Genomic DNA, 12,355 nt, shown 5'->3' on the forward strand with positions numbered 1-12,355 from the left:
TGTGTACTATCTATCACTATTTTTTGTGTGACTCAGTTGAGGGTAATATAGCTCAAAGAATTTTGTAAGCTTTACAGTGTCAATAAATATGAAGTGTCATCATTCCTTAGAAATCATTGTGGCATAGCCCTGAGTGACTTTGAACTGATTAGTGTTTATTCAAACCCAAGATAGTGGGTGATTGGATAAAGTGTCTCTCATAAGGAGAGAATGCCAGAGAGTTCATAGTTGTTTCAAGTAATCACTTATACTAATTAAATATTGTAACTGAAAAACCACATGTAAGAACCTCTTGCATGTGTTTCTTTAGGCTATGCTTTTGTTTTATGTTTCATTATTATATTAATTCCTAGAATTTTCAAACTGGGAAAGTACTTTTAAGAGAGAGTTCAAATCTTTCTTGATTTAAAACTGAAAAGAGTGTCTGATTTAGCCAAAGTCATGCACCTAATCAGTGGCAGAACTAAGACAGAAGCCAAGTCTCTTGACTTCCAGTTTAGTTCTAGAGAGAAAGGATAGAGAACTAAATTTGGATTTAGGAGAAACCTGAGTTCTAATCCTACTTTCTAACATTGACATGGTAATTCACTTATAGGACTTTTGTGATGATCAAATGAATTTAACGTGTGTGGTAGCATGTGTGTGTCTGTCTGTCTGTCTATGAGTGTGTGTGTGTGTGTGTGTGTAAAGCCTATAGCAAACTTTTAAAGTGCAATAGAAATGAAAACACTTTAAAACCATTCTAGCTATTCCCTTCATTCCAAAATATGATCTCAGCACATTTGGGAAACCAGAATTGCAGAGTTTTCAAGGAAAGTTAAAACAATGATAATGCTTGAAAACAGTGAATACCCTCTGACTGGGAAGGGAAATAGATTCTATGATTGAAGTGACTAGGAGAATTAGTGAATTGTTTTTTTATTTTGGTTTTGAATACTAAAGTCTTTTACTTAGCACTTGGTCCTTGGTAACTAAGTAAAATTAAGTCCCTGTGCATTTGATTCCTAGTAAAGAAATGGAAAAAACATTTATTGGTAACTGAAGTATACACATGATAAGTAGCAGGTTTATGAACTTGATCACATTCATCAAAACTAGTTGACACTTTGAACAGATTTCACCTTTGTCAGTGTGAAAATTTGAATTCAAGGCAAATATTTCAAAAGCCAATCATCAATTTATTGGTACCAGAAGCATAATAATCTATGCTCTTGGGCCTCCATATGCTGCCTGCTCATGAAACTGCTTATATATTGAAAGGATAAACCTGGTGGAAAATGGATAAATTAATGATGGGAAAAATAGAATCATTAAAAAATGAGTTTGAGAGAGGAATGGCCAGTGATTTTTAGCAGTAAGTAGGAAACTGGATCTTTTTGAAGGAAAAGTGTGAGTGTGTGGATATGTTTTATCAGTAAATGTTTGTATCTATAAATTTTGAAAAGTTTGGTTTTAATTTGTTTTTTGTTTTCCCAGAACAGTTGTTAGGAAATGTCATATAATACTAATAGGCTTGTGTGTGTTTTGTTTTTAAGAAATCTCATTTTTATTTAAAAATATCATTTCATGTCAAAATCTTCTAAATTTGAATTTTTTTATTTTTTTTGTAGTGGAAAGAGTGAAAGAACAATTAAAACTTTCCTTGGAAAACAAGAGTGGAATAGTACAAACTGGTGAACTAACGGTTGTGCTTGATGGATTTGTGGTTGAGCAGGAAGCGCTAACAAATTGCCCTTCAGCAGCAGCCAGTAAGCAAATTTGTATGCCTTTTAAAATAAATAAATAATTTATGTGATTTCATTGAAGGAGTAAAAAGCCCTATTTTTATTTTTTCTTATTATTTAGTAGAAGTACAACAGAATGGTGGTGCCATGTGTGAAAATGGAGAAGCTTCAGCAAGGACTACAACTACAACTAGGTTAGTAGTTTTGATTTTAATATTTGCATCTGTGAGAAAAAACACATTTCAAATATTTGGTGCTTCTTTAATTTCTATGCTTATACAATTAAAGGCTTCTTATCTAAATATAATTCAAAATTTCCTAAGAAAATGGTAAATGTTTTTCTTTTGAAAATGTTCCTTATGGATAAAGCACCAGCCTTGGAGTCAGGAGTACCTGGGTTCAAATCCGGTCTCAGACACTTAATAATTCCCTAGCTGTGTGGCCTTGAGCAAGCCACTTAACCCCATTTGCCTTGCAAAAACCTAAAAAAAAAATGTTCCATAAAATTGTTTAGGCATATGTTAGAGTTATAATAAATACAATTTAGTTTTGAATATTTAAAAGAAGGAAATGAATTTTTATATTGTAATCTAATATATTTTGGGCCTATGCTCTGGAGAATATTAAAGTAAATGGTTGTTTAGAAAGGTTAATCTTTCTTGCAAGGTTTTTTCAACCTTATTTGTGTCATGAATTCCTTCTCAGAATAATGTTTTTAATTACATAAAATTTTATAAATAGGATTATAAATAAAAGCAATTATATTGAAATGCAGTTACTAAAACAATTTTAAGAATTAAGTTCTTGGACCCTCAGTTAAGATTTTCTGGTCCAAATTTAAAATTGATAAATTTACCAATAAAAAGACCAAAAGTTATAATTTTGTGGAACTGAAGACTAGAAATATAAGAATTTATAGATTTTGAATTGACTTGTTTAAAGTAGGTCATTGTGGCAGCTAGGTGGTGCAGTGGATAGAGCACTGGCCCTGGAGTCAGGAGTACCTGAGTTCAAATCCGGCCTCAGACACTTAATAATTACCTAGTTGTATGGCCTTGGGTAAGCCACTTAACCCCATTGCCTTGCAAAAAAAAAAAATCTAAAAAAATAAGTAGGTCATGAAGGAATTGTAGAGCTACATAGTTATAGTACTAATAAATTCCTGTGTAAATTGCCTGAAAATTTATTATTAGAGGAATTATCTGTTGAAACATTTACCTTATTTAATGATATTCAGTTTTGAGAAAATTAAGGCAATACTTTAATACAAATTGGAATGGAAAAAGTTATTCACTGTAGGTAGCAGTTTATTCTGGTGTTATCATGAATTTTAAAAAGTATTATAATAAACAGGCTTTAATTGTCACTGCTGCAATTATGTTTAGTTGATTTGGTATAAGGTACTTCAGGATCTGAGAATTTTCTTTGTTGAAATATGAAAAATACCATATAAAGAGGTGCTTTCTTTCCATGTTAAGACAGATTTCTAGTATATATCCTATCTCTGGGTATAAATTTGAGCTAACTTATGTGCCATATGTAACATTTATAATTCCTGTGTACATTATTTGATCTGTTTAGAAATCAAAGTTTCTGTCATTTAGGTTTCTACCATTGTTTTTTTAATATGTTTTTTTATCTAATTTCTAGCATTTTCTTTTAATATTTTTAATGGATTTAATATAAATATTTTTATAAAAATATAGACATTGGCAGAAATTTATTCATGTTCTTTTTTACAACTTATTCAGTTGATATACTTTTGTGAGTTTTGTGAGAAATGCATGATCTACATCTTATTTTGCATTATGATATCTAAATGTTAGAATTGCTAATATTATAATTGCTACTTTTCTTCTGGTTGAAAAATCAAATTTGTACTGTAATAATAATAATAATATATATATTTCTATTTTGAGACAAATGATGTTTGATTCTGAATATCCTTTTAAGATATCTTATACCTTATGGTTCTTATCTCACATTATTTGTGTACTGCAATTTTGTTTTTAAAGAGCTGCCATTGAAGTTGCTAATGGAGTAGATAACCATACAGCTACAAATTCAGTAGTGCAAAATTCATTCTGCATACATGTACTTAATGGAGACAGCACACCCTCATCTCCTTCTCATGTTGCAACCAGACCTAAAAATACACCAGCTTCAAAACCACTTACATCTCAGTCTGCCAATAACACTGGTAAGAAAGAAAAAACATTGAAAAAAAGGTTGTAATGAAAATATGTAAAGTTTGATAATTCAGTTTTAACTTTATTTACTTTTTTAAATTTTAAAATATTTACTTAGTACTGTTTATATTGGAGTTTAAAAATATTGAAAGAAAATTATTTGTTTTCCTATGATAGTTAAATGTTTGTTTCAGCTCCCTTTGTAAATCTCTCTGAGAGAGAAGCTTTGTATTGTACTGTACAAAAAAGTTTGCATTGAAATAATAAGAAATTCTGGATTTAAGTTCTGTTTATGATATATAGGGGTTGTGTGACCCTAGGCCTGACATTTCACCTCTTATTTCCCCTAGACAGCTCTAAAATGGTTAAGATGCAGAGCATCTGCTGATATGCATTGGTAGAGGAGTTTTCTCACCAGACGATCTCTACGATGATGAAGTCTTAGGTCCACACCAAAATATATTTTAAAAAAAGATTTTTTTATGAGTTTTTCCTGATTATAAGAATATTTGTTATTTATATGTGAATTTTAAAATTTTTATAAGAAAAAATGCTTCAAATTATGATTAACTTCCTGAGATTTCTTGAGAAAGCTAATTAATCCAGAATGTGTTTTCTTTTTTATTGTTTTTTGTTTTTGCAAGGCAGTGGGGTTAAATGACTTGTCAAAGGTCACACAGCTAGATAATTATTATTAAGTGTCTGAGGCTGAATTTGAACTCAGGTCCTCCTGACTTTAGGACCAATGCTCTATCCACTGTACCACCTAGATGTTCCCAGAATGTATTTTGGGGGTTTTTATATCCCCCAAAAGAAAAATAGATGACTGGTACTTCTAATATAAATAGCTTGATGAGAAAAACAATTTTAATAAAAATTATTTTTTTAGAATATGTCCTGAATGTTAATTAGGAAAAATAAGTGTTGGATGAGGATAAAAGTGGTAGAAATTTTGGGGGGGGGTGAAAATTTTTAATGGAATTCTTGGTGCTTCCAAATACTTTAGAAGTTGATACTCTTGTCTTAAAAATGAAAGTTTTGTTGCAGTATCTGATTAATGACCTTTTTCTTAAGATATATTTTCATATCAGAATATCAGAGAGAGAGAGAGAGAGAGAGAGAGAGAGAGAGAGAGAGAGAGTCTTTCAGGTAGGCAAATAGAGGCAATATGATAAAGTATCTTGGCTACTAAAGTCTAGGCAACTTTAAGTCTTAGGTAACTCCCTAGGACTTATCTGTTCATTCCTAGATGGCTTGTAGTCTATATCAGTAGAGGCATTTCCTAGTACTGACAAAATCAGTTTGACAAATCTCATTCTATATTAGTGAACATCATTTTAACCTCGAGTTAATTTGAAACAACCCTGAAAAAATGTTCTGTATGTTTGAGAAGTCAGCTTTGAGAATATCAGTTTTTACTCGTCTAGCTGTGCTCTGGTCCCTCAGTCTGCCTATACTTTTCACATGTATATTTAATTGAGAATCTTATATTCCCAGCTCCCTTTACATTTTTCATTGTAGTATATACTCTTTCTGTCTTGGGGGAAAAGAGTAGAATGAGGCAAAATAAAAACAGTTTAGTCCCTCAGTTCTGTCTATAATGTTTTTTTCCCATTTCTGCTTCAGAGAGGTGCGCCAGCTACACACATTTGTATCCCTTCATACCTCTAGACCAGAAAAATACATTAAGGAAACTGGGGCCAGTTATGTTTCCTGAAGGTAGGAAGCTATCTTGGGGACTTCAAAGAAGCTGGTATCTATCACATACCATCCAAGTAAAAGCTAAGTACACTATTTAAATGATTAGACAATTCTCTTGACATAAGGGAAAGAACAAAAAAAAATGTGGAGTCTAGATTTTCCCTCCCTTCGGAAAGCCGAAGTCTCAAATTCTAAATCTAGTCCATTTGATGGGTTCTGTTTTTGAAAGTCACAAAAAAAGTGTTCTAATGCAAAGTGGTGATGATAAACCAGAGCTGCACTAAGAACACCAGAGCCCCAGTATAAAAGATTACATTTCAGAGTAGCCACAGATTCCTTCTCATATGAGATGGTAAGGATTAGTAGGAGCTGCTTGAGGAACATGAGGCTCTCTGCGTGGATACTTTGGACACATTAGCAATTATTTTTCTTGTACTGTATTGGAACCATCTGTAGTAAAATGGTTAAGAGATCATAAACCTCTTGTGTGGAATTTATTTTGAGTTCTGAGTTGATATTTGTTCCCTTAGAGTGACTAGGTGGTGCAGTGGATAGAACTCCAGCCCTGGAGTCAGGAGTACCTGAGTTCAAATCCGGCCTCAGACATTTAATAATTACCTAGCTGTGTGGCCTTGGGCAAGTCACTTAACCCCATTTGCCTTGCAGAAACTGAAAATAAAAAAAATGATGATGATAATGATAATAGTAATAATAATTGCCTAACTGTGTGACCTTGGGCAAGTCACTTAACTCCATTGCCTTGCAAAAACTACAACAAAAAGATATTTGCTCCCTTAGAACCTCTGCAGAAAGCCATTCTTCCACAGTAGCTAAATAACAATTCTTCCCATACCCTCATCCAGTGATTTAGAATTACCACTAATTCAATTGAGGGATCTCTTTTCTTCCTGGTAAAAACATAATTACCATAATTATATAGCAAATTTCACCTCTAATATAAAAAAGCCAGACACCTCCGAACAATATTACCTCCTTGGTCCCCTAGACCTTTTCAGGGAAGAGTTCCCCAAATCATCCAAAAGATGTACCAATTTATGTAGATCTAAAAACTTCTTTTTCAAAGTATATGAAGCCCTCTGATGAAGCAAGAACCCTGAGGCTAAGGCATCTCTCTGCCAGTGAAGGAATAAGGAAGAACAGAAGGGATTAGCTAAAACTCTTTTCCAAAACAGTCCATTCTTATATACCAAGTACCTAGTGCTTTATTTTCTACTTCAGTTTTATAAATATATTTATGGTTTTTATCTAAGTTGTCTTTTCAGTTGTGTCCAACTCTTTGTGACCCCATTTGAGATTTTCTTGGCAAAAGTACTGGAGTGGTTTACCATTAATTACTTGATTACAACCAGCCTTTTTAGGAGCCACCTACCAAGCTCCTTCCTGGAGATGATTGCTTTGCAAGACATCCTGAAAACTATTTGTCTCATTCCCAGAGTATTTATACTGAATGTAGTATTTGCCTAAGCCATACTGTCCCAGCATTCTTCTCAAGTTCCAATGGTTGTCAGTCCATGAGTGTATGATTGTATATGGAGTGGGAGGACCATTGCTAAGATCTAAAGCCAATCTTGTGGGATTTTCACCCTGAAGAGAGCTTCTAATTGCCCCTCAGATATGCAGAAAATGTGACAGGTCTTGACTGTGAGAATGGGAGATAATGAATAAATCCAATCTGTCAAACCCTTTTCCTTTAGGAGTCCCACCCCTTCTATTGTAAATTTACAACTTTGAACTAACTGCAAGGGAATTCATCCTTAAAAAGCCAGATGCAAAAATCCCCCCTATCTCAGACCATATGCCTTTTCAGATACTCTTTTTTGGTTTGTTGTTTTTTTTTTTTTGCAAGGCAGTGATTTTCCCTAGGTCACACAGCTGGGTAATTATTATGGGTCTGAGGTCAGATTTGAACTTTGTTTCTCCTGACTATGCTTTGTCCACTCGGCCACCCAGCTGTCCCCACCTTCCAAATAACACTTAATGTATCTTAATGTACATGGGTGTCTGACTTTTCAATTCTTCTGGGTCACATGGCCCAATAAACCTTGGCAAGGACCACATATAGAATTTAATATTTATGACTACAATGTAGCTCATTATCGATGAGTACAATATTAAAATGGAATAATGCAATAAAGTATAATAAAATGTAGTAAAATATTTTAATAAGTAATGAGCATAATTATAAAACATTTGCATATATATATTTGTGTTTAACATTTTTTACATATTAGTTATTTGTAAGAGGAATTAGAAGTTAGGAAAAAGAAGGAAAACCATGGGAAAGGAAGGAAAAACGTAAGAGAAATTTTTAAAAACTGAATATAGAATGCGTTTCTGTGGGTTTTTTCCCTTTGAATGTGGATGGCATTTCCATAATAGGTCTTTCAGGGTTGTCCTTGAACTTGAGCATCAACACAGTTAATTATCTCACAATGTTGTTATTAATCTGTAATGTTCTCTTGGTTCTGCTCCCTTTGCTTATATCAGTTCATGTAGTTCTTTCCATGCTTCTCTGGAATACAGTCACTGTTGATTTCTTATAGAACAGTAGTACTCCATAACATTCAACCATTCTCCAGTTGATAAATGGTCAGGCTGTAAACAGGCAATTTTCAGGTCTATATAGTCATGTGAAAAAATGCTCCAAATCATTATTGAGTAGAGAAATCCAAATTAAACAACTAATGAGGTTCTGTCTCAACCTATCAGATTGACTAAGATGACAAAAAAGGAAATATCAGTGTTGGAGAGGAAGTTGTTAAATTGAGACATTAATGTACAATTGGTGGAGTTGTGAATTGGTCTAGCCATTTTGTAGATCAATCTGGAGCTATGCCCCAAGAATAGTAAAGCTAGTCATATTCTTTTACTTAGCAATACCAAAATAGGTCTATATCCCAAAGAAGTCATAAAAATGGGAAAAGTCTCACATGTTAAAAAAATTTAGTGGCAAAAAATTGTAGTGGCAAAGAATTAGAAATCGAGGGGATGTTTCAGATATTAACTTTTTATTTTTCTTATTTTTGCAAGGCAAATGAGGTTAAGTGGCTTGCCCAAGACCACACAGATAGGCAATTACTAAGTGTCTGAGATTGGATTTAAACCCAGGTACTCCTGAATCCAAGGCTGGTGCCTTATCCACTATGCTACCTAGCTGCCCCCAGATATTAACTTTTTAAACAAAAAGAACATACCATTTTTTTAATGTGACTGCTGAGCCTGCTTTTTAAATACCAGTGCATCTATATCTGGTGTGATAAAGGTTGTAGTAATATTATTAAGATGCTCATTTGAAATTTTTGTATGTTTTACATGGGGAAAAAAGTTGCTTGCAAATATATGTACTCCCCAAAAGAGACATCATGAACAGGACATGTTTGTGAAATGCCAGATGTTTTTCTTTAGGCAGGTACAATTTTAAAAAGTCAATAAAGACACTTAAATAAATTTTTTTTAAAGTTGCATCTCTTATTGCAGTTATATATTCTGTTTCTAAGTTTTCAGGCAATGTAATGATATCAACTGAAAATGTATTAGCAAATATACTAAAATTCAGCTGGTGCTTTCTAAAATCTTCAAATCTATTCTCAGTCCTGTGACAAGGTAACAATTAATGATGCACACAATAAAGTTGTTTATTGCAATTATGATGAATCATAGAATGTTTTAAAATAAAGATCCTAATTTTTTAATGCATACTTTTTATTAGGGAAAAAAAAACCCAAAAACCTCAGCCATCTGTGAGACCTACCCAGTGTTAGTTACATGAAAAAATTGAGCTCTATTAAGAGTTAAGCTGGTCTGTGATGTTGCCAGAAACATTAAGGGGTTGGATACATCTGCTTTAACAAATTTAATTGGCTCTGTAAAAGAGGTCCTAAGAGAGAACCTCCTGGCCTTAGAGAACTTTTCTGTACTGACTCCAATAGACCACACCCTTAGGAGCCATTGCTCCAGGGATTCCTTAGATTTCTGTTTCAGCTTGTTCTATAAACACCTCAGAAGGTCTTCCTACAGCTTGTTTCTTCAGAGCAGGGAGTCTTTCTTCATCTAGGGAGCCAGGATAGGCTAAATCTGGGGCTTTCTAATCTCTTGTGAGAGTTCCCCATCCTCTGCCCCAAGTCTACTCTCCTCTAGCCTCAAGGCTTTTATCTCAGAAGGGACCACAAGAACTGAGTCAGAAACCCTAACCTGTTCAGGAGAGATCTCTTTGCTTTATTGACTAGCTGCTCTGTTAGCTGCCCCTCAGCTTTCATGACTTTCTTTGAACATTCATGTGCAGTGACTTTCATGAAACTCAAGAACTGTCTCTAACAGCTGAATTACCTAATTGTGTTGGCAGTTCAGCTTATGTAGCACAGTCAACTACGAGAAATACTGGCCTTGGAACTTTCCTTACCCCCTCAGGATCCTTCGAACTAATATCAGAATGAGCAGGAACTGCTTATCCCAAAGAGAGGATTCCTTGTACCTGCTCCAAAAGACTTTTTTACAGAGGGAATTATCACTAGTCTCCCAGCTATCCTGCTTTCTTTGAGTGCACCTTTTCCCTCAGTTTCCTTACTAAAGTTAGAATTACAGTCTTTTGAGTGTTTAAGTATCTTCAACCTTTTGTTCATGTTAGATGAAAGTTCATGAAATACCAATTTTATCCCTTCTTCCCCCCCCGTGTTTGAATACCCATGCACTTATATAACAGTTTGAGTTCCCTTTTCTCTGTCCTGATATACTCACCTTTCTTCCATTTCCTTCTAAAATCATCAAAATAGAATACAATTTCCCCCATCACTCATCCCTTCCCACTCTATCATTTATTCTCAGTCTCTCTGTTTACTAGTGCCTTCCTTCCAAACATACTTATTTCCCCATCCTTAAAAAACTCTTACATGATCCTTCTATCCCCATAGTCATCCCATTTTTTCTGCCCTTTGTGACTTAACCTCCTTGAAACTGATCTTGAATAGGTGTCTGCACTCCCTCTCCCTTTATTTCCCTACAGTCTTGACTTCTGATGTTTTTCAGCCAGAACTGCTATCTACGAAGTTGCCATTGATCTCCTAATTGCCAAATCCATTGACTTTTTCTGATTCTTCATTTTTCTTGAATTCTCTGAAGTCTTTGGCACTGTCTATATTTTTCTTATACTTGATAGTCTCTTCTTTCTAAGTTTTTGGATTCCCCTCCTTATCTCACCAATCCTTTACTCCTTTGCAGGATCCTCATCCAAGTCTTGCCCACTAGATTCCCTGGGGCTTTGTCTTGGTGATCTCATCAGCTCCTATGGATTTAGTTATCATCAACAGGCTGATGATTCTCATTTCTACCTATCCAGCCCTAACTTTTCTGCTTATCTCTCACATTTTCAAGTGTCTTTCAATTATTTCCATGTCCAGTACACATCTTAAACTTAACATGTCCAAAACTGAACTCATCTTTCTCTCAAACCTTTTGTGCCTCACACCTCATCCCCACAAACCAACTTCCTTCTATTACCATCCTCCCAGACCCCCCAGGTTTATAGCCTAGCTATTATTCTTAACTCCTTACTCTGTCAACCATCACTCCCTTGGGAGGATCTCTTATCTAAGAAAATCCTTTTCCTCTTGCCAAGATTTCGCCTTTACAACATTTGAATATGCCTCTTTCCCTCCTTTGATACTGCTACCACACTGGTATTGGCCCTCATCTTTGCATGTTGCTGATTGACTTCTACAAGACAAGTCTCTCCACATTCCCTGTTATCTTTAATTCAGTCACCAAAGTGATTTTCCTGAAAGACAAATATGACCATGTAACTCCCTTACTCAATAAACTCCAGTGACTCCCTATTGCTTCCAGGATCAAAACATTCTGTTTAGCTTTCAGAATCCTTTTTCATCTTTAAATAAGGACTACCAAAGTAACAAAAAATAGTCTTCATAGGAAGCAAGAAAATTGCAATTCTGTGTCACCATACAGTACTAGGGTTCCAGAGGGCAGAGATAAATTTATTTCATTTGGGAGTGTCATGTGAGGCACATCTCAGAGAAGCTGTTATATAAGTTGTTTTGCTTAACAACCAGAAGTACTTAGACGGGGGAGGCTGGGTGAGGATGGGATGACACCTGGTGGGAAAGGCAGACTTGGGCTTCTGGTATAGCTGGGGAAATCAGTTTGGATCTGCTCCAGTCCTGGGTCAGTTGGAATCAAAGTCTGACTGGTAGTACCTTCTGATGTCTGCCATCAACATTCTTTTTTTTTTTTTTTTGGACTAGTTTCCATCTCCCTCAGGCAGTTTACAGCTTTGAGATCTACTACTTTCATCACTTTCAAAAACTCTCTCATATTTTCCCCCCTTCCCTTTTTAGTTTTCTTATACCTTATACTAGCCCCCCCATCTCCCATCCCACCCCAGGACTCGTCAATCCAGTGACATTGTTTCCCTGGCTATTTTACAGCTCTGGGTATTTTCGGTTATTTTTCAGTGCCTGGAATGTTTTCCCTTCTCATCTTTAACAACATCTTTACTGACTTCCTTCTAGAAGGATTTCCCATCCTTTTTAATTCAGATACCATCCCTTTTTAAATTATTTCCTATTTATTATGTATAGTTTATAGTTCTTGTTAGGGTGTTGTCCTCTCCTTTAGATTGGGAGTTCCTTGAGGGCAGGAACTGACTTTTGCTATCTCCCCCTCCCCCCATACTACCAGAGGTTAGTATAATACCTGGCACAAAACAGA

At 34.9% G+C, this 12,355-nt stretch overlaps 1 protein-coding gene across 7 annotated transcripts in view; it reads left to right on the plus strand.

The window, feature by feature from the left end:
• The window catches only part of WWP1 (WW domain containing E3 ubiquitin protein ligase 1), a 135,411-nt gene that overhangs the window by 67,659 nt on the left and 55,397 nt on the right, over nt 1-12,355 (plus strand). For 6 of the 7 annotated variants that reach the window (XM_074199591.1, XM_074199592.1, XM_074199588.1 and 3 more), the window contains 3 exons: nt 1,611-1,748; nt 1,846-1,918; nt 3,740-3,924. In XM_074199591.1, coding sequence (XP_074055692.1) covers nt 1,611-1,748; nt 1,846-1,918; nt 3,740-3,924 — 396 coding nt within the window. The remainder of the gene's footprint in view (nt 1-1,610; nt 1,749-1,845; nt 1,919-3,739; nt 3,925-12,355) is intronic. The other variant, XM_074199594.1, reaches the window with a different exon arrangement.

The sequence above is a fragment of the Macrotis lagotis genome, chromosome X (genome assembly GCF_037893015.1).
Source record: "Macrotis lagotis isolate mMagLag1 chromosome X, bilby.v1.9.chrom.fasta, whole genome shotgun sequence".
Classification (NCBI taxonomy): Eukaryota; Metazoa; Chordata; class Mammalia; order Peramelemorphia; family Peramelidae; genus Macrotis; species Macrotis lagotis.